Here is a 23,671-nt window from a genome sequence, read left to right on the forward strand (position 1 = left end):
TACACTAGAAGAAAGAGAAGACTTCAACAGACCAATCACAAGTAAAGAGATTGAAACAAGCATTAAACAACTCCCCAAAATGAAAAGCCCAGGACCAGATGGTTTCCCAGATCAGTTCAGTCAAGCATTTGAAGAAGATTTAATACCAATCTTACTCAAGCTATTACAAAAAAATTGAAGTAGAAGGAACACTACCACAACTATTCTATGAAGCCAGTATCACCCTAATACCAAAGCCAGATAGAGATATTACAAAAAAAGGAAATTACAGACCCGTTTCCCTAATGAATACAGATGCAAAAATATTCAACAAAATACTCGCTAATTGAATCCAACAACACATTAAAAGAATGATTCATCATGATCAAGTGGGTTTTATACCAGGCACGCAGAGATGGTTCAACACAAGAAGATCAGTCAGCATAATATACCACATTAATAAATCAAAGAAGAAAAGTCACATGGTTATTTCAGTTGATGCAGAAGAGGCATTTGACAAAATACAGCATGCTTTTTTGATTAAAATACTCCAAATGATAAGAATTGAAGGAAACTTTCTCAACATGATAAAGAGTATATGTGAGAAATGCACAGCTAACATTGTACTTAATGGTGAAAAACTGAAAGCTTTCCCATTGAGATCTGGAACAAGACAAGGATGCCCACTGTTGACACTGTCATTCAATATACTGCTAGAGGTTCTAGCTAGAGATATCAGGGAAAAAAAAAAAAGAAATAAAAAATGTCCAAATTGGAAAGGAAGAAGTAAAGCTTTTTGCTACTTCCAGATGATATACCTAGAAAGTCCCAAAAAATCTACACCAAAGCTACTGGAGCTAATAAATGAGTTCAGAAAAGTAGCAGGATACAAGATTAATATGCAAAAATCAGTGGTGCTTCTATACACTAGGAATTAGTAGAAGAAGTCAGGAGAAAAAAGTTCCATTTACAATAGTAACTAAGAAAATGAAATATTTAGGGCTTTTATTTAGAAAACTGCAGTGCATTGCTAAAAGAAATCAAAGAAGACAAAATAAATGGAAGACATTCCATGTTCATGGTTTGGAAGATTAAATATTGTTAAGATGTCAGTTCCCAAATTACTAAGAACTACATTTATGATCTTACCTCTATAAGTTTTTCTCCTTTAAGTAAATGGAGGTTGAGGAGATAGAAATAGAAATAAATTCTTATGTTTATAGAACATCATCTGGTATTAAAATTTTCATGGTATTGAGTTATTTTACAAGATTCCTGATTTAACTGTGTTCTTTTCTGTCAGTATAACAAAGTCCAGGTACATTAGTGGACTTTTTATTTGATTTGTTAGAGGAGAGGTTATGAGTCCTCTGATTTTGTTATTCTCTCTTTTTTAAATGTCTTTATTGAGATGTGGTTCATACACTATACATTCACTCATTCAAAGTAATATACTGAATTCAGTGGTTTTTAACATATTCATGGAGTTATCATTTTTCTCTCCTGTCATTCTCTTTTACATTGCCCCCTTTATTCTTCCTTTCTCTTTACCACCCAATTGCTAAAGGGTGCTTCTCCTTTTAAATCATAAGTAATTTGAAGAATCTTCCCTATAGGCCTTGCTCTTTACCTCAACTTATTTTTTAGGATCCTTAGGTTTCTAGTTACTGTTTCCAGATTTAGCAAATAAAATAACAGTATACCCAGTTAAATTTGAAATTCAAATTTAAAAATGAGTAAATTTTAGTGTATGTATGTGCCAAGCAATATTTGGTATATACATACCCTAAAAAAAGTATTCATGTTTATCTGAACTTCAAATTTAATTGGACATCCTGTATTTTATTAAACAACCATACCTGAGGTAGATCTAGTATTTCTGGTGGTAGTTTTAGATCAACTTTAGATCCTTTATCCCTTCTGCTAGCAGAGCACTGGTTCTGGGTCTAGGTTCTTGACTATGTCATATAAAATAATTTAAGGACACGCTGTAGGGTAGGCAAGGCAGTAAAGAGTTTATTGTTTATTAAGAAATGGGAAAAGAAAAACAGTACACAATCCAAGAAATGGATTGTGGGCATGGTATGGATGAGTCGCACATGTGGAGCCCCAGGTTAGGCCTTTTAAGACCTTTTCTCCTCCCCTTTCCTAATGTTGGGGAAGGGCCCCAGTTGTTTGCTGTTCTGATTAGTTACCTTATGATCCCTGCTTGTTAACTCTCAGGGACCCTGGGATAATGATGTCCACTCCCCCTCTATATCAAGAGGGAGCTTAGATTCGACATGGTTGATGGATGTGATTTTCCTGCCTGCAGTTGTAGGCACTCTCAGTTCCCTGGTGTGGTGACTGATCACCTTCACCTCCCTGTTAGCTGACCTGCGTAAGTCCAACGAACCAGAGAGTAGGAGTTGCAACTCTCCTGAGGCTCAGAGCCCAGCTGGCACATGACCAGTCGAGATTCAAGTCTCCTGGGTATACACCATCCCCAGCACCAACCACAGGTTCAGTAAAAGTGACAGAAGAGGCATGTGAAGAAAGGTCAGGTCTGAGTGCAACTTCATCGCGCTCAAGAATTACCGTCCTAATATGTGAAGATATATACTGAGAAATAGGCAGACACAAATGAAAGACATAAAAACACACAACTCACCAATGTTACTTCTAACTTTCATTCTCTTACAGAATAAGTTTAGCTGTAAAATAATATTTAAAAGATCTTTTTGAAGGCTATTTCTAATTAATCTGCACTGGGACCATGCAGTTTTGTATAAGAATTTCCTTCATTTTAGTCATTGGCTTATAACAAAATTGTTCCCAATGCTTTTAAGATACAATCTACAGCAGTTAATGTCTGCTGCTGCTAAGATTTCATTATAGATATAGGAAACAGAAGGTCCTCATACTTTCTATATTGTTTTGGCAGCCAAGATTGAATGGGGGAATACAGGAAATTCTAAAAACACAGGAAGGGGGAAATAATCTTTGCAACTCAGAAATAAACTTAAAAACAGGAAAAAAAATGCTTTCTACAATATTTTCCTTTACTTCAGAGCTCTGCTTGTTTTCCATATTGACTTTGACAGACCTCAGATAAGCAATACCAATTCCAGTACATACTCATGGAGGTTATTGAAGTCTCAAGGAAAATTTTGTTTTTGTTTTTGTTTTTTTATCATGACCTGTTATTTTCAGATTTCTTGATGCTCATGGTGAGAGTTCTCTCACTCCTCAGTCCTTGTAGATAACAGAACTCCAGCAGCTGTCTTCTGGACTGAAAGAGTGGATGTCCAACTCTAAGGGCCAAAGATTCCACAAGGCAGCATTTTCCTCAAAGTTTGTGGGGTCCCTCTGGGCTCTTGCCCAGAGTAGGTAAATTGGAGTTCACAGCTGGATAATAATGAGAGAAAGCAGGACTGTTAACACCAGTAGAGGGACAGGAGACAAAGGTGTCTCAAATTTGCCTTTCCCCAAGCCACAGGGAGCAGAAGTTTCCATGGATTCAAATAGGAGAGAATAGAGTGGTTACTGTTCCAAAGGTGAGTAAGTACACCCAAGGGTAAGGCCAGTCCTGAAATAACCATAAGCAAAGGCAAACTCAGTTTAGAATTACCCTTAGAGTAGATCTAGGGGAGAAGCTAGTCTCAAAATAACCATAATCAAAGGGAAATTCAGTTTATGATTACTATTACTATAGCAAACACCTGCAAAGGTGAGGCTAGAACTGAAGTAACCATAAACAAAGGTAAATTAATCTAAGATTACCACCTCAATAGTAGGTCTAGGCTAAATCCACCCAGTTATAACAATTTCAGCTTTTGCTGTTCTGTAATATAAAGGCATCTACATAATGTTATTAACTCTTAGTTACGGTTTCTAGTAAGTTTTCACTTCAAAACCAATTGAGCACTTTCATTTATTAACTAAGCAGCTAAAACAATTTTATTAGTAATATTAATGTTGCTAAATTTTCACACTTTTCCAGCAGTTGAACTAATTCATTACACTTGTGAATTATACATCAAATCCAGTTGCAGGATAGTATTGACATTTAAAGACTAATTTTTAGATTACCTTTCACCATTATCCAATTTGTAACAGGTGAACCCCAAATCTGATTTACAAGTTCTTAGGCACAAGCAGACTGAGAAAGTTAAATGCAGATTATTAAAGTTAAATACAGATCAAACACAAAGAAGACAGATTTAAAAGGTTAAACACAAGGTTAAGCACTCATTAGAACAGAAGAGAGAATTTTACACACTTACTTAGTATAGGGAAAGACCTGATGGGAGCCATTTTCCCAAGAACTTTTTAATCTTAATTGATAGTTTATGAGTGGATTTCCTCTTCTACAGGAGAGAAGTTTAGTAAATGACCTAAGTCTTGAGTCCCCATTCATTCCCATTATTAGGCCCAATCAAGGCTAGAGAGGTCTGGAGTGCAAACCAGGACCAAATAATTGGCTCCCATGTTAATTAAGAAATTAACAGTTTTATCTGCCATGTCTAGGGTCACCCAAGGCTCTCCTAATTGATTGTTCATACATGGCTTAAGGCCCCTTCCGTCTTCCCCTGGAGCAACATCCTATCCCGATGGTGAGGCAGCTTGAGGCCAGGTTCCTGCTGACGTGGAGCCTGGATTCAGGTAGCCCTGAGGTGACGGTGACTTTAATGGCGGCAGCTAAAAGGTAAGCCTGCTTCTGGGCCCTATGTCTGCGCCCTCCTCACCTGCTTCTCCTTAGCAGCTCAGTAAAACCATGAAGGCTATTTCTAAAAGGGAGTTAATGGAAACTTGGGGGCCCAGAGAAAGTTTTTATCTGAGGCACAGTGGCCTTTACCAGCCTTCCTTGAAATAAGGCTTAGTTTCTAGGTTCTGCTTCTGAGTAATTTCCCTAAGCTTATAATTTACCTGTTTGGTAGTGAATTCCCTCATTCTTTTAAGGAGACCTGGCCATGTGGTCCCCAGCCCTCAGATTTGTCTGTCCTCTCCTGCTCTCATATACAGGTTTAAGTGGATTCAGGGTCCCATGCAGACTCCATTCCTGGCCATACTGTGGCCACATGGTGAGGCAGAAAAAGATTACTCTCTTCCTTTTTAGACCATCAGTAGGCAGGTTGTCCCAATTCCTGAGAAGACACCCCAGTGGCGAGTCTGCTGGTATGCTAGAGAAGCCACACCCTTTGTTCTCCAGAGAAGTGGAAAAAAAGGTCATCCTATGTGTCCCATATCCCGGCCTGACTGAACTTTTACTCTCCAAACTGAAACACCCAAGCCACTTAAGTCTTGGGGTACATTTGGAGATAGCCTCCAAACTGAAACACCTAAGTTGCTTAAGTTTTGGGTGACATTTGGATTTGCTTCTCTGGTTCCCAGCATCCTGGAAATTGCAGAGACCACGTACCTGGACATCCCCCAGGGCAAACTAGGTCTTGGAGATGTCTGGACCTAGCTACCAAGCCACATTATGCTTCCTAGAAAAGGGCTGGCTTGAAACCTTTTGGCCACTGCCAGGGACCAAGTTTGCAATTAAACTGGACATTAAGAGGCTCCTTAAGAAACAGAAACTGGGAAGCAGATATGGCTCAACTGATAGAGCTTCTGCCCACCATATGGGAGGACCTGGGTTTGATCCCTGGGGCCTCCTGGTGAAAAAGAAGAAGAGAAAACATGCCCGCGCAGCAAGCTAGTGTCCGCACGAGTGCCCGCCTGGTGATCCAGTGCCCACACAAGTGCCCTCATGGTGAGCCAGTACCCCGCGCAAGTGAGTCACACAGCAAGATGATGACACATCAAAAGAGAGAAAAGGGGAGAGTCGAGGTGAAGTGCAGCAGAAACCAGGAACTGAAGTGGCACAATTAATGGGAAACCTCTGTCCTCATCAGAGGTCTCCAGAATCAAATCCTGGTGAATCCTAGAGGAGAGAAAATGAGGAGAAGACAACACAGACAGCAAAAACAGCAGGGTGGGAGGAGGAGAAGGGGGGAAAATAAATAAATAAAATCTTTTAAAAAAAGAAAAAAGTAGAAACTGATCTGCCGTCTAAGAGGTAATGGATTAACAGGAATCTCAGGGCCTCCTGGGTGCTGAGTAAGAAACATATCTCTGGGCCCAGCCCAGGCTTAAAATCTCAGGGGCCTCATTAATAAAACAAAAGACTGCACAGATATTCTATTCATGAACTATTGTGATTAGTAATCAGAGAAAATGTGACATTGACATGGAGAAAGTGGCCATGGTAGCTGCTGAGGGTAGGGAGAGGGAAGAAGAGATGTGATGTGGGGGCATTTTCAGGACTTGGAGATGTCCTGGGTGGTACTGCAGGGACAGTTACTGGACATTGTATGTCCTCCCGTGGCCCACTGGATGGACTAGGGGAGAGTGTAAACTATAATGTGAACCATTGACCATGTGGTACAGCAGTGCTCAGAGATGTATTCACCAAGTATAATGAAGGGCCCACGATGATGGAGGAGGTTGTTGATGTGGGAGGAGTGGGGTGAGGGGGGTGGGGGGGTATATGGGGACCTCATGTTTTTTGAATGTAACATTAAAAAAAATAAAGACAAAAAATATTTTTAAAAAACTCACCAGTCTTCAGCGGGGGTAGGGGAACATTACTTGCCTCTTGGTCTCCTGGCTTGAGTCACCAAAATGTTAGTGGAATGCTCTGGGTTCTGAGCTTCTAGGTTCTTGGCATTGTTGCATAAAATAATTTAAAGTCATGGCATGGGGTAGGCAAGTCAGTAAAGGGTTTATTAAGAAACAGGGCTTCTGACAACCTCCCCACGAGAACATGCCTCCCACAAAGGATCTCCTCCATCCGCCTCCAGAAGAGGAAAGGGAAACAAGAAGAGGCACTGGGTGCAGAGCCCCAATTCCTACTTCATGGATGTAAAATGCCCAGGATGCTATAAAGTCACCATGGTCTGTAGCCATGCACAAACAGTAGTTTTGTGTGTGAGTTGCTCCACTGTCCTCTGCCAACCTGCTGGAGGAAAAGCAAGGCTTATAAGAGGATGCTCCTTTAAACAGGAGCAGCACTAAAAGCACCCTGAAGGAAGGTGAGTGGGAAACCATCCCAATAAACATTTTGGATACCAAAAAAAAAAAGAAAAAAAGAAACAGGAGAAGGGAAGTGGATGTGACTGAAACCATTGAGCTCCCACCTATCACATGGGAGGTGCCTGGTTCAGTTCCTGGTGCCTCCTAAGAAGGCAGCAAGCTGGTACAATGGGCAGGTGTGGCAAGTTGATGCAACAAGAGAGACAAGAAGAAAAATATAACAAGAGACAAAACAAAGCAGAAGGTAGAGATTCTCAATGCCTCCTAAAGAAGACGAGCAATACAGTGAGCTGATGCAATGAGCAGGCACGGCAAGCCCATGCAACAAGATGACACTACAAGAGACACAAGAAGAAAAACATAATGAGAGACACAACAAAAGCAGGAAACAGGGAGGCGGTTCAAGCAATTAGGCACCTCCCTCCCACCTTGGAGGTCCCAGGTTCAGTTCCCAGTGCATCCTAAGAAACAAGCTGAACATACACAGCAAGTACAAACAACAAGAGGGTGGGGAGAAATAAATAAAACAAATCTTTAAAAAAAGAAACAGGAACAGAAAAACAGTATACAATACAAGACTTGGTTTGTGGAAGTGGTACAGGATGACTTGCACATGGGGCCTGAGTTAGGCCTTTTAAGACCATTCCTCCTCCCCTTTCCTAATGTTGCGGAGGGACCCCAGCTGTCTGCTCCTCTGATTGGTTGCCTTACCATCCTGGCCTGTTAGCTCTCAGGCACCAATGAGGAGGCCTGTTGGGGATTACCTGGGGCTTCTGCTTGATCCCAGAAAGAGTTCCAAATGGGATCAGATGAGGAATAAGATAGGAGAGTTGCAATTTTTGTTTGGTTAGTTATGAAAATAAATCCAGAATGATATTTTAAGTAAAATTCAAAGAGAAAGATAGTTTTAAAACCATGGAAATTCATGGAGCTAATAATAGTATTTAGAAGTACATGTATGGAGACTTAGTATTTCAAGCTGAGAAATGATTAACAACTAGAATAAGGGGAAATCCCTAGGTTTTTGGGAACTAGAATTCAGCTGTAATTTTTTAAAAACTAGCATAGGATTATAATGTAATACTAGAAATCATTAAGTAATCCTTTATATCTTACAGATAGTGTATCTGCTTTCAGCTTTTGTAATTATTAGAAGAATTAGAAAATAAATCCAGATGAGGGAGCCACCTCAGGAGGGCAGAAGGGGTTTGTTTTAAATAAAATTTATTTTTTAAAATACTGGAACATGCCAACCATATGAGTTAGGACCAGGCTAAACAGCAGAAGTTTTTTGGTTTTTGTTTTTTTAAGGAAACTTTAGATTACATGAATATTACATCGAAAATATAGGGGATTCCCATATACTCCACTCCCTCCTCCTCCCACACTTTTCTCCATTAACATCTTTCATTAAAGTGGTACATTTGTTACAATTGATGAACATATATTGAAGTTCCTACTAACCATGGCCTCTAGTTTACATTACAGTTTACATTTTCAACTGCACAATGTTATAGGTTTTGACAAAATGTATAATGGCCTGTATCTGTCATTGTAATGTCATGCAGAACAATTCCAGTGTCCCAAAAATGCACCATGTTCTAACTATTCCCTTGACTTCCCCTCAGAATCTCTTGTGACCATTGCCTTTATGTCAGTGTTACATTTCTTCCATTACTAGAATAATAACGTCTACTTTAGTCCATAGTTCCATTCCCCCCTTATGTTTGCTTATTCCTCAATCTGGAGGATTTGGGGATGGTGATGCCCACTCTGCTTTCAATTGAAAGGGGTCTTGGCTCCCTTGGGGCAGATGGTTGGAACTGTCTTTCTTGCAGTTGTAGATCCTCTCAAAAGCAGAGTTGGGTTTTTTGCTTGTTTGGTTTTTAATCATACACTATCTCTTACTAAGTCTGCCAGATTTTTTTTACCAATAACCAGACATGTCACATCGAACTTTTGTTTCCTTCCAAATGTGGCATTCTCTAATTTAGATGTCATACCCTTGATAATACTCTTTCCTGTACATATTTATTTCCCTGAACTTCTGCCTAATATATCATTCTTCTTCACCAAGTATACCATTTTTAGTCATTTATTATCTTTATAGTAATTGGAATTATGTTTCTTTAAGAACTTAATTCACAGGTCCCTTTTATATTTTTCTTCTCTTCCGAAGATTTCTGAATATGCTTTCATAGGAGTTCTTTTTGTTTGAGGACAAATTACATCCTAGTACTTATTTCTTAAATTGACACACATTCATAGAATTTTTTAGGTACTACACACATTTGCAGATCACCTACCCATATACCTCCAACTTGGTAGACACTCTACAATGCTGATGTATATGGTTTCAGTATTATAATGCTTTATAAATTGTTTTCTGAGGTGTTTCTAGAAAGGCAGCAGTGCACTATACATAGGGAAAAGGAACTTTTGAACCCAGAAGGAGACTAAGCAAAGTGGGGATGGGGGAATTACTAGTTTTATTAGGCCAATAAATTGTACTTTCTCATGAGAATTTGTTGTTTTTAAAGAAGGGCAGGTTCTACTGCTAAAACAGAAGTTTTAATGAATCTCTGACCTTTGGCAATGACCTTCCTGAGCATTCTTGACCATAATTGAATTCTCATAGATTTTGACTAAAAGTTATTTAGTTGTACCAATTCCATTCATTATTATAGAAGAAAGCAAAGAATTGGAGTTAGGTCACTCAGGCTTATTTGAATCCTTACTTTGCCACATATTAACTTACGTGCCTTGCATGAGTTGGTTTATCCTCTTTGCTGTAAAAAAGGTTAGTGTGAAAATTAAATTAGATGCCATGAGTGCAACAATTAAAAAAAACATGATTTTAATCAATGGTACTAGTATCAGTAATGATAGTAGTAGAAGTTGTGGTATTTACCATTAATTTTCACAATTGTAGCTTCTGGTTTAGGTGTGTGTTTGTGTATGTGTGTGTGTGTTTTGCTTGGAAATTTATATAATTTTATATAAATCTTCAGATTTTATACATGAGATGTCTTTTTCCCTCAAAATGAAAAATTAGTAAATAATGATAGGATATTTTAAAATCATGAATATATTTGCATGAAATCTTATAAAGTAATGAGAATTGATAATATAGTTATAAATTTAAAGTGAAAAAAGTTTTGGAAAAAAAAAAAACTTTCTAACAGCTTATAGGTACTTCCCAAAGCACTGTATACAAATTATTTAATTTAATTATTGCAGTAACCCTATGAGGTGCTATTTCTGTTTCTATTTTATGGATGTCAGACAAAGAGGGTAAAGTAACTGCTCAAACACATATAAGTAATAAATGGTAGAGCTAGTATTAAAACCTATCTAATTTCAGAGCCTCCATTTTTAACCCTACCATACTTCCAAAAAAATTAGAGTATTCTGTTTTTTGAAAGCTAATTCATTAAGCTCTAAGTTGTCGGTTTTTAATCTAGTAAATACCTTATGGCACAAATTTATGGATTATCTTTTTCCTCTCTGATGGAATAAATTTCAATAATTGTAAAATGATTTTATAAGAAATCTGAGTAATACAAATAGAGAAGGTTTGGGGGTAAAAGTCCTCTTAAAGTACCCACAATAAAAAGAACATTTTCCTTTTTTTAAAAAAATGTAGAGATTGTAGTAGTGCTGTATTGCTTTATTAATGTATGTTGAGTATAAAATAACCTAGTAATTGCTGGCTAAGTGCTTGTAGATCATTCATTGAGTGTTATACTTAGTACAGTAATAATAATCATGGTAGCTAATATTTATTGAGCATTTTACTTTGTTTCAAGTATTTGTGATGGATTACCTAATTTAATCCTTTTAACATTCCTATGCAGGAAGTTATTTGTTTTATAGCCCATAAAACTAAGGCTTAAAGAAATAGTATAACTGCCGAAGGCCTCTCAGAACTAATGAAAGTAGATTATGAGCCCTCAATATAAATCTCCTTTACCGTTCATATTTATAAAGTGACACTACAGTATGTTTTTTTGTTTTTAAAGATTTATTTATTTATTTAATTCCCCCCCTCCCGGTTGTCTGTTCTCTGTGTCTATTTGCTGCGTCTAGTTTCTTTTGTCCACTTCTGCTGTCATCAGTGGCAGGGGAAATGTGGGCGGCGCCATTCCTGGGCAGGCTGCACTTTCTTTCACGCTGGACGGCTCTTCTTACGGGGTGCACTCCTTGCGCGTAGGGCTCCCCTACGCGGGGGTGGCAGGGCACTCCTTGCACGCATCAGCACTGCGCATGGGCCAGCTCCATATGGGTCAAGGAGGCCCAGGGTTTGAACCTCGGACCTCCCATGTGGTAGACGGATGCCCTAACCACTGGGCCAAGTCCGTTTCCCGACACTACAGTATTTGAAACAAAAACTGGAGCCATAAAACTTTTTGTAGTGAGTTTTCTTTATGAGTGTGTATTATTTTTTTCTTTAGGTTCACAATATTCTTGCAGAAATGGTGATGGGGGGAATGGTATTGGAGACCAATATGAATGAGATTGTTACACAAATTGATGCACAAAATAAACTGGAGAAATCTGAGGTAAGAATGGAAAGTGTTCTAGTTAATGAAGGTTCTGAGCATGATCATAAGTTATTCATGATTTGTAACTGTTCCTCCTTCAGTATCATCTTTAGGTATAGCTGGTATACTTATTCTGTTAAAAAATAAATAAAAGGAATGCACACATTTTAGTATGGTATATGTTTTGTGACTACTATATACTATAGCTTTGTGTATTCTTATAGCCACAGTCCTAACTGCATTGGGTGATAAAAACAATTCTGATTCATAATGCTTAAAAAAAATTATTTATTTTAATAATGGTATCTAATATTTGGAAAATACTCATGCTAATGTTTTAAGGATGTATAATTTGAGTGTTACAAAACACTGAAGGGGAAAGGAGAAGAGGTGAAATCCTCATGAGGAAATAATGCTGTAAGTTATAACAACTGCTTGTCAAGTGTGAGTACACATTGAAAACAGAAATTTATTGCCATAATCTTTTAATTCTGAATCCTTCAGAAAGGTCATAGACCATCTAGTTAATGATACTTGTATTTATGACTTTTATTGCATTCTATAACAGCAAGATTCGGTTATATATATGTCTCATTTTGTGCTGTTAAGGTGAATGACCAACCAGTATTTCAGTGTTGTATAAAACCCTTCTTTAGAATTTTAGTGACAACCCACAAGTATTAGGCTGAATATCAGCAACATGTGCTGTACTGAACCACTCAAGTTCATATTATTTTGGTTGTTTCTTATTATGATAGCAAAGGTTTAGCAAGGTGGATAGTTTCAGTATCTCATTTAATACAATATTTTTTTGAGGATATCTCTCATCTTTGGTATTTATAGTCATTAACTCAAATTGGAAAAAGAAATTTTCTTCACAGTTATTAGTACAAGCTCAGAGGTTTGGTTTATTTAGGGTAAATATTCCAGCATTAATTTAACAACAGGTGAGTTCTAAAGAATTTATATCTTGCTGGCATTTTAAAGAATCAACTTAACACATGCTATGCTCATGTGAATTGAATGAAACACAGGATGATGGATAAATCTGAAACTTGGGAGTTAGAAACACTGAAGTTTTATATAGAAACATTTTCCAATGTTTTATTTTAAATTAATATAGTCCTGCATTTCTCTTTATCTCACTTTACCATCGCTATTGGTTTCCCAAAGGAAAGCCTATAATGGTAAAGAAGAGCTTAAACTTATGCCTTTTTAAAGTAACTATATATATTTTGTGTGTTCTGTGGCCATTTTTTAGTATTGGTTATTGAAAGGGGAAAACCTAAACTAGGCTAATACGGGAAATTTTGTTTTAGGACAAGGAAAATGACTTGAAATACTTGCAATATGTTATTGAGGATAGTTGATTTGCAATATATTATTTAATATAGTAAATGATTTACTATAGACCCTAAGCTATAGTTTTTAAAGTCTTAATAATTTGAAATGTATGTAATCTGTTAAACATTGATTAAAACCGTATGGTTATAGATTTTAAACACCGAGGGACAAAGAGTAATGTAACTCAATAATCTGCTTCAAATGAGTGGATATGTGATAGTTTGTTAATTATTTGTAATCATCTGTAAAAATATATTGATCATGTATCTGGAATTTTCACATTTCCAGGTACTTCTTTCCATTGGTGGTGTCTTTTTTAAATTTTTTCCTTTTGTTACTTAGTGTGTTGTATATAATATTGACATAAGTCATGAAAGACTTATAATAATTGCATAATGGATATTTGTTTTTGTATCATGCAATAAAACTTTATTAATGAGTCAGTTTTTCTTTATTTATAGAAAGCAAAAATACAGAATTTACATTAATGATTGAAATAGTTATAAGAATACTATAATTTAAAAATCTTTTACAAAAATAATACCATTTAAAAGTTTAGAATACTGGTGAATATTTCTATTATCCATCTGTTAATCATCTTTTACCATGTATAATCAGTTATTATCTACTACCAAATTAGTTTTCTTTTTGTCCTTTGTAAGAATCTTTTTATTGGGAATAAACCACAATATTATGCATTTATCAAGTCTTTTTGTATGTACAACGTCTGCTAAAATTTAAGTTATAAAATAGGATTTTGAATCAAAGGCAAACCATTTAGTTCTGATCAAACTTTAAGAAATCTTGTGGAAAATTATGTTGACTTTGCATAATTTCATATATATTTAATTATGTTTGGAAGGCTACCTGCTTTATTCCAGATACACTGAATTGTAAAAAAAATTTCATATGGGTTCCATTTCCATGTACTTAAACTAGTTAGATCTAGCAGATGTATGGCTCTTCAGAGTAATCCAAAATTATTTGAGAACACAGTATAAACTTTTATTAATCTGACTCCTTAGAATTTATTATGTAAACCAAAATTTACCAGGAATGAATTAATTAAAATCTACAATGTAGTGATCAATGATAAGAATTGGTTATCCTTTTTCTTTTAGGAATAACATTTATCTTCTAAAAGTTAGCCTGTTCTACCTTTCAAAAATCAGCCGATTTTCATTTAGCTCTCATAGATATTTTCCTTTTTTTTTTTCCCCTCATCTCTAAATTCAGATTTTAACATTAAATTGCCTACTGGGTTTGGAAGCTGTGATACAGGCTGATAAAGCTTTTAAAATATAATGTGAATCTACCCAAGTGGTTTTACTTTTTCAGAAATTAGAGATTTTACTACATTATCTTATTGGTGGTACATTTCCAGTTAAGGATAAATGTCAACCAGTTTAATTCCCAGTACCTAGACAGGTAGAAGAAAAGATCTCCCTGATCCTTAAAGAGAGAAGAAGCAAAGATATGCTTTGAATGTATTTTCATCTATTCTACCTTGATAGAAAATTGGTGTACTACAACATTGGGGTCTGGGGAAAGGAGGGTTTAAGCTGGGAGGTTGGTGGGATTTGGGGGAAAGTATAAGAGGCACCCTGCCAAAGAATATGAAGGACCCACTGGGGGTGGAGGTAGAGGGGTGGGGCTGTGGAGACTTGTTAGCTTTTATATATTTCATGTTACTTTTTTTAAGATGGATAAATGGGTCTTAATTTAGTCACTACTTTATAAAAGTCAGTCCTCTTTCCGAACATCCTGATCTTTCTAGCTCTTTCCCATTCTTCTCTCTTACAGACCTTTATCTTTCAGTCTCCCAGACAGGACAGGTAGACAAGGTATTGCTGACTTTGAGAAAAATGTACTTTAACAAAGGGAAAGCAAAATGATGTCAAAGGCAATTAATTATTTAGGCCAGACTCAAAAATTCTTTGTGTTAATGAACCCATACAGTCCCTGTAGCCTATTTTCCATTCTAGTTCCTCCTTGTAGTTTCTTCATCTTTTATTGGACTTAGTGTATTTTACTAGTATATCATTGATGTCATGTTTGTTCTGTTTTTGTCTGCCTGCATTGTAAAAGAAAACTTAAAATTTTTTGTTTTTTTTTAATTTGTCATTAACTTAAAATTACATTTGTAGAAATGACAATTTAACTTGTATATAAAAATTAAGTTTATTTTGAGCACCTGTATGGCAGAACCAATCTTAATTTAACTCTCACATTTATTTTCTTTTCTTTTTATTCTTTCCTTTTTCCATCTCTAAACTAGTTACATAAAGCTGCCTGCTGGGCTTTGGAAATTGTGTATTTAAAAACCAAAAGCTGAACCTTTAGAGTTTTGCATACAAAGTGGAAGCTGTAAAAGCCTAGAATAGTGATGGTTAAAAAGCATTTTCCCCCCAAAATGGTTTTCAGTTCCAAAGTCTTAACAGAATTGCTTTTACAATTTTGATGAGCAGGTATATACTAAAAGTGGCTAACAAAAAATAAGATTAGAAAACTTCTAAAATTTGAATTAAATGCTTTAAAAATTTAGTTAAATATACTGACCAAAATAAAATGGATTTCCATTGTAGCAAACCTCCTGATTTCCTAATATATATAGTAAACCCTGGACATTTTTACAAATCATATTGGCAGATAAGGAAATGTTTTAAATAGACTTCTAGGTTGGCAAAAAATAAAATTATTTTCTGGTATTTCCTGTGCAATTTGCATATCATAAATTATCTGTGTAAATTGTATTTTAAGAATTCTGTGTAGACTGTGATGAGCAACGGCAGGGGAAAAAAATGTTTAGAGTCCTCTATTGAAAACTTCAAAATGAAAATACTTTAAGTCCTTTGAAGGAAAAAAATTAGTTAAATTTCACATCTTACTAATTATAAAAATGCCAATGAGAATTTGACATTGCATTTTAGCCTCTGAATTATTACTCTCTGGATGTGTTTGAGAAGCAGCAACCTAGAGGTGTCTTTGAACTCTCTTATCCTGAAATGAGATCTTGGGCCATATCATGAAACTGGTATACCATTTAGTCCTTGGATACCATGTTACTTTATTCCGATAGATTAACTATATAATGGCTTCATTCACGCCTTTGATCCAAATCACTGCCATTTTCTATTTTCCAGTCTTTATGTTAACTGCTATTTTCTAGCAAAAAAAAAAAAATCACGAGCTGCTTAGATCTCTTAACTTTCCTCATGAGAACCAGAGATTAGCCTTTTTGAAACAAGTTTTATATTTTCAAGTAAGAAGAAAAGTGGCCCTAAAAAACAGATGTTGGAAGGTCAGCTAGTGATGAGTTGGTTCTGCCCGTCTTCAGTAAAGTACACCATTATTTTTGTTCTGAACAATTACGGTGAGGGCCCTTCAGATCATTTATAGCCATCAAAACTAGTCATATTAAATCCATGAATGCCGTTGGTCTGCTATATTTATTTCACACAGCAAATTCTGTTAGAGGTTAAAACTACAACAGAAAACAAATTACTAGCAATTTGGAAAGTTTTTTCATTCCTAGACATTCTTATTTTGATAAAAATTAATCATAAAATGCCATAGTCTTCCTCATTAGAAGATTATAATTTTCCTTTCTTAAACTGATCGTTTATATTAAATAATTGTAGTACTAAAACACTGCCTTCATGCAGAGCAGGTATAGCTCAGTGGTTGAATGCCTGCTTTCCATGTACAAGGTCCCTCATGCAATTCCCAGTACCTCCTAAAAAAAAAAAAAAAAACATCGCCTTTAGAACAATACCAAGCCTATTAAAATCCCCCAGGTTAAAAGTTATTTCTACCTCACATTTAGAAACTAAATATTCAAATTCTCTATTTTGCTAAAAAATGTACTTTCAAAATTCATTATTTTGTTAATGATTTTGAGTCTGAAACCATTTAATAGTATGTTTATTAATACTGGTGTTCTTTTATCACTTTGCTGGTAGGTCAAAATTATGAGTGTGCATATAGCAACTTGCAGCAGCTAGGAGTGGATAAAAGTTACAATATGTACAAATTATTGGAACTACCATCTTAAGCTATTTTAAAACTTGAAAAAACATTTTAAGATGGCAGGATGGTATTTTATGTCTTAGATAAAATAAATATCTAGATTATTACTTTCCTTTTTCCTTCAAGAAAGTTAATTTGCTTACTGCATGAGGAAAAGGGAGCTTTCGGTTTCTTGAAATATATTTTAGTAATGCTGCTTTTTAAGTTTTGTTTGCACATATTTCGTTTATTTTTGGGTCTGGCAATTTAAAAACAAAATAAAAAACAAATCATATTCATCCATTACTATCTTTGTGATTCAAGTGCTTGAAATTTCCAAGAGTATGTCTGTATAAGTCTTCTATCTGTTTGGCCTCATTTTGGTATACTTGCAGACTTCATTTTGTTTTCTTTCTCTTAATTCTGTTAATTTATTTAATTTCATGGGAGAGAAAACATGATCATTCTTTTATATACTGTATTTCATTCTTCATCCAGTTCATACTTTTAACTGCTTTGGATTCATATATTTGTTTTTGTTAGTGGAGTTGCTGCAGTTTACCTACCATGGTGGTGCTTGAGTATAACATAGATGGAAACAAGTTATTTCTCCAGTAGGGTTTCATTCCTTTTTATTTCTGCTTTCTGTCAAATGTGTAATCTTAAATCTTTAAGAACTATGTTGTACTGTCAGAAATCTCTTATTTGTACATTTAAAATTTCACACACTACTATATGTCAGTTAAATTTACATCTTGCAAATTTTAGTGTTCAAAATGTGTTAGTAAAGTTCTCTCTTGCTGCCTTGAGTATATATTTCTGAGAAAAAATCTTAAGATGAAAATTACTTTACACATCTGGGTTAGCTAACTGATTCCCAAATGGCAAGTTACCTCTTTTACATTTTATGCTTTAATAAAAATGTTTCAGGCTTCCCATGAAGGCCTGATAATGAAATTTGTTTTCTAGCAGTTTTATTATTTACTACCTGAGTAAAGTGAAGTCTTTTATTTTAAAAGGCTATATGTATAAACACATTGATAGCTCATTTAAGTATCTGCTTGTTAAGATCAACAGCCCTTGTATTTTTATTCACATTTTATGTTGCTCTGCAGAATCTGATTTCTTCATATATCAGTTTAGTTTAAAGTTAATTGAAATACATATTACCTTTCTTATTTCCTACCATTTAAATTCATGATATACTTCACAAAAGTATTGAACATGCTTGAGAAATAATTTGATTCTCTTAATTCATTGCGTGTTCTGAATAGTTACCATTCTTTGCATGTCTATGGCTTGCTGCTTATGTTAGAAGAATTGTAGTTTGTTGTACTTAGAAACTTCTTTTGGTTTTACAAATAAGGACTTTACATATATGTGCTATTTAAATCAATTATATATTGACTTTATTTATTCTCATTAGCAGCCAACAGTCTACACATCTTTGAACACAAAGAAACAATTTAATCTAATGAAATTCACCGGATGCACTTTTTATTCTAAGTTCAGCCTAGCGTTCATGGTACAGGGCATTATGAAAAAGAAGGCTTTGTAACATTTTAATACTGAAAAACCTACATTGGCTATTTATAAATATAATACCTGCCATCCTGTAAAATACACACACATACATACACATTCACATTCTCTCTCTCTAAATAATAAAATACTTAAATAATTCATGAGTTTTAACATACTGATATTTAAATAATTTATCATTACTTTCCTATGTCTACTCATCATTTTACCCTGATTAGAAATTCTGAATTAAAAATAGTGGCAAATTGATCTTGTAATTAGAAAAATTACAGTCTTTCTACCTGGAAAATGATAGAAGTTCCAGGGTTTCTGTAAAATAATTTTTGTTCCCTTGGCAGCCAACATATTTCCTGGTAAAAGGAAGGGAGCCTACAAGATGGTAAACCTCTTTGAACTGGATTCTCTTTAATCCTAAACTTTTCTAAATTTTGTTAGACAGAAGTTAAACTTGAAATGATCAAATTAAAGACAATTTTGAAAATGATACTTGCCACACTAAATAATATTCAATTGTTTCTCCAACTTTTGGATGAGAGGGAGGGAAGTGGAGTATCTATGTAACAAAAACTGCATTGCTTCAGGTAGGTATAAAAGTAGAAGTCAAAATTTTAGTTATACATCAAAAACAACCTCCATTAAGTTATGGAAATTGAATTCTCCAGCCCTAATCTTAATCTTTCTTTAACTAGGTATGGCGTTTTTTATCCATAGCACCTTTATCATTGTCTGTGTGGACCATATCTATTATTAACACTATTTTACTGATTTTTCTATTACCAATTCTGAATTGATAATCCTTGGCTTTTATTTCATTGCTTAACAATGTTTGTATCCTTTATTCAGCAAATAGTTTACACTGGCCTATTTTGTATCAGTCAAGATTTTTCTCAGGTAACAGCTTTATTATTATTATTATTTTAATTAACAAAAGAGGTAGGATTACGTAAGAAAAAACCTAAAATTTATGAAAAGGACCTTTAAAAATGTTTCTAATTACGTGGACACTGTCTTTTAAATATATAATCTAAGCAAAGTGAGAGATTTGTTTTTATTATTTGTCTGCTTTTGTGCAGTATGAAGCCACTGACCTTAGATATGCTTGTTGACTTTGCTTTATTATATAACCTGAATAAAAATTGATGAAACCTAATTGGTATATAAATTACACCTCAAATACGAAGGCTGTTTGATGTAGCTGCTGAGAAAAAAATTATATATATGCATTTTTATTTTAAAATTATTTCACAAATTGTAGATTTTCCTACTAAGAGGAAAGCCAAGCATTATGCAGTAGTGTATTTACTGGGATTTTTGAAATTCATTTATTTATGTATACTCTTTTGCACATTTATGCTAATCTTTCTCTAAATTTTTAGACTGTAAGCTGAACATATGCTATTGAGTCTATTTTATGTGACAAAATATTTTTAATCTATATTTTTATTAGTGCTTCAAAGGGTTGGAATGATCGTCTTGCATCTTTAGGCAGAACTGTTCTCTTTGGATTGAGATTTCATTTAAAAGTATGATTTTTTAAAATGTTGCAAAACATTCCTAGGAAACATTTCTAGGGAAGAAAAGCCCCCACAATTTTACAAAAATACTAATTTTTAGAAGTTCATTGTTTTGGAATGTTTGAAAGGGTTAGCCCTGAGTAAAGCAACTAAACAAGCATGATATATTTCTCAGTTTCTATTTCAGAGAACATATTAATAATAAATGCCATTTTAAAAGCAAACTATAATGATTTTACAAAAGATGTTTATAGAGAAACTAATGTGAAATATGCTTCATGCTTTTATATTCGTTAAGTCAAGATGTAGGTAAAAATCTAGCTTTTGTCATTAGAATATTGTTTGTAATTTCTAGGTAGTACACACCAATTTGTATTTAAATCTTTGCATTGTTATCATTGCATGTATTCACTATATTTTTTAATATGTCAACTGTTTCTCCTTATAGATTAGTATTTCAAAGTAACCATCCCATACCAATTCAAATTACCATCCGGTCTCTAAGCTTGTTATATAAAAATCTTTTATCATTGTCCTCCATATGAATGTTTTATGATGAGCCACACCTGAGTTGTACATTTTCTTTTTCTTTTATTTGCTTCTGTATGCAGGCTGGCTTAGCAGGAGCTCCAGCCCGTGCTGTATCTGCTGTAAAGAATATGAATCTTCCTGAGATCCCAAGAAATATTAACATTGGCGACATCAGTATAAAAGTGCCAAACCTGCCCTCTTTTAAATAACATTAAAAAGGCTATTCCCAGGTAAAATCCAGGGGAAAAAGTCATCTAAGTTTACCATGCAGTTGTTTACCAAAAATAAAGGAGGAGAGTCTTTAACTTTTGCTCTTGGATTAAAGTCAAGGTACTGTATAGAAGTTGTGTAAAATCAGTATGTGAAATTCAATGTTGTTTTTCTTGCTCAGTGATTTTAAAGAAATTAAGTAGTTCCAGTATGATTTTTTTTCTTCTTTTCTAAATTGCATTCCTATGGCCACCTAAGGCATGCCTCTGTGTATTGGCTCCTACAGTATTTTAAAAAGTGTTTGAGACATTTCTTTAATTATGTACAACCAAAAATGTTAATGTTTTGTATGGATCACAAGTGCAGCATTCCTTAATTCTTTCTATTTGTCACACTAGTTATTTAAAGAACCATTTATGTATTGCATGAAAACATTATGAACCTTTTCTCTTAGTTTGAATAAACTCCAAGGTAACTGGACTTCTAAAGCACCTTTCTGTTTGCCTGATATCTACTTTAGCAATAATTTTTTTTTACGCCTTCTGTCTCAACAAAGTAAATAAAAGTATATTTTATCACTGTTAATGTTGACTTATTTTATTACTCATTTTTAATACTTAGAAATGCACTAAAATGTTCTGAAATCCACTTATTTCACAAATTTAGAGTAGTATAGCTCTCATATTGTATAGCTCTCAAAGCTCATAGATGCATAGCATACTGCATCTGAATTTTTCTAAAATATAGAGAAATTTTTAATCTTCTGATTCACAAGAATTTGTGAATGTTTTTGGCTAGGTAGGATAGACATCATTTGCTGCATAGGGTAAAGTAAAAGAGAACAAACCTGGGCAATGGCTTCACAAGAGACTGAGCAACCAGTGGACACAGCTGAATGAGAGAAGAATGCAGATAGAATTTCTCAACCTCCACACTATTTACATTTGGAGCTGGATAATTCATTGTTGTGGGGGACTATCTTATGCATTATAGGATGATTAGCAGCAGCATGCCTGGCCTCTATCTACAAAATACAGGCCCTACCCCATCTCAATCATGATAATTAAAAATGTCCCCAGACATTGCCTAATATCCCCTGGATGGCAAAATTGCCCCAAATTGAGAACCCTGAAATAAAGAATACAGAGTTCCAAAGGAAATTTTTATATTGTCTATAGTTTGTTTAGGGCCCTGATGGCACTGAAACCAACTAGAAGCTACTAAAAAGCATTTTCCATATTCTCATTTGGCATTTAAAGCCTATCTCAATTGGATCTCAATTTACCTTCCTTAGAACCTAGTCTTCTCTGTGTACTCCAGTGTCTTTCAGGATACTTAGGTGTAAGGGATTATAAAATCAATTTAGTAGGTCCTAAACAATATTTTTTAGAATGAATAATGAATAAAATGGTTCAGAAAAGATTTAATAGGCTATATATTGATTCACAGAATTTTTTATTCTGTATGTGTGTGCATATGGAAGTATGTATACTTGCTAATGTTGGGCATTGATATAAAATGTATTTCTTACCAAGAGCTATAATCAAAAAGTTTGAGGGTCCCTTTTCTATCCTAATATATCCCCTAGATATAACCTTCTCTATTAATGCTCAGTGTATTACTTTCCTATTGCTGTTGTAAAAAATTACCACAATTTAGTGGCTTAAAACAATACACATTTATTATTTTACAGTTCATTGTCCAAAATCAGTTTCATTCTCTAAAATCAAGGTAATTGGTATGGCTGGTTTCTACTGGAGTCTCTGAAAGGTGATTCCTTTTCTTTGTCTTTACTGGCTTTTAGAGTTTTGTTCCTTGATTTAAGGCTCCTTCCTCCATCGTCAAAGCCAGTAGCCTAGCATCTTCAAGTGTCACTTTGCTTCTCTTCACATTACCTTCTTTCCCTCTGATCTTCCTCCCTCTTATAAGGACCCTGTGATTACATATGACCCACCACATAATACAGGATAATTTCCCCATCTCAAGATCTTTGACTTATATCTGCAAAGTGCCTTTTTCCATAAAAAGTATTCACAGGTTACAGGGATTAGGACATGGACATCTTGAAGGAATGTTATTTAGCCTGCCATACATGACCTTTACTCTTGTTCCTCCAATCTGAGATGCCCATCCTTCTTTCTAGCTACTCAAATGCATTCCTCCCTCAAGGCTTTCATCACACATCCCAGAATCAGAGATATAGTGTGAAAAAGGACCTTGCATATCTCATCTGTAAGATAAGAAGTTTGGTGTACATCAGTGGTTTTCAAGCTTTTCTCTTTTTTTAAGCTCTTGAACATGGTTTATGCACGTTTTTGCTTGGTATTAAAATATATGGATAAAATGAAAGTTGAATTTCTCTGGCTGAAGTTGAGTGTGGGTCCTGAAGAACTATTATTCTCAGTTCCTTACTTCTCCTCCCGCAACCGCATTGTGTGGGGGTGGGGGTGGATGGAGGGTATTGTTTGGGACAACTGAATTGTTTCAAATAATACCTAAGGCCAAGAGAGGCTAGTACTTACCCAGTATCTTATATGGAGCTATCCCACTTCTGCCTATAGCTGCAATAGCTAGATAGACGTGAGAAGTTTTTATGTTAACCTTCCTAACCTTGAAAATGAGAAAAGTAAGGCCTTGGGAGGTGAAAGAACTGTTTTTGGTTTTGTGTTTACCATTAACCAGTGGAGTAGTTGTAATAAAGTGGCATAAACTCTCTGGACTTCACTTTTGTTAGTTACAAAATGAACACCAAGGAATGACTTAAGAAAGAAGGGAGATTGAGAAGGCCTTAATTAATGAGAAACATTTAAATTGGTAGAAAGGAATAGGTCATTATGGTAAGCAGAATTCTGAGATTATTCCTCCTCCCCTCCCCCCAAATCCCTGCCCTTTTATGTATAAACCCTGAATAATCCCCTCTCATTGGATTTGGGCAAG

General features: G+C 35.0%; 1 protein-coding gene and 1 long non-coding RNA gene across 5 annotated transcripts in view; one reads left to right on the top strand and one right to left on the bottom strand.

The window, feature by feature from the left end:
• AP3S1 (adaptor related protein complex 3 subunit sigma 1) overlaps positions 1–21,225 on the top strand; it is a 99,024-nt gene extending 77,799 nt beyond the window's left edge. The window contains exons 5-8 of one of the 4 annotated variants that reach the window (XR_009180901.2): positions 11,496–11,603; positions 14,733–14,773; positions 19,323–19,370; positions 20,605–20,632. Coding sequence is in view for 3 of the 4 variants with exons in the window: in XM_058277296.2 (XP_058133279.1) it covers positions 11,496–11,603; positions 19,323–19,370; positions 20,605–20,733 (285 nt within the window). In the remaining variant the exon portion in view is untranslated. Of the gene's footprint in view, positions 1–11,495; positions 11,604–14,732; positions 14,774–19,322; positions 19,371–20,604 lie in introns of all 4 variants that reach the window. The other 3 variants (XM_058277317.2, XM_058277296.2, XM_058277304.2) reach the window with 3 other exon arrangements.
• Positions 3,000–6,622, bottom strand: LOC131273648 (uncharacterized). The gene is made up of 2 exons (XR_009180904.2): positions 6,568–6,622; positions 3,000–3,366 (listed from the first exon to the last, which is right to left on the bottom strand). It is a non-coding gene; the product is annotated as an uncharacterized lncRNA (long non-coding RNA).
• Positions 21,226–23,671: the final 2,446 nt, after the last annotated feature.

The sequence above is a fragment of the Dasypus novemcinctus genome, chromosome 2 (assembly GCF_030445035.2).
Source record: "Dasypus novemcinctus isolate mDasNov1 chromosome 2, mDasNov1.1.hap2, whole genome shotgun sequence".
NCBI classification, from domain to species: domain Eukaryota; kingdom Metazoa; phylum Chordata; class Mammalia; order Cingulata; family Dasypodidae; genus Dasypus; species Dasypus novemcinctus.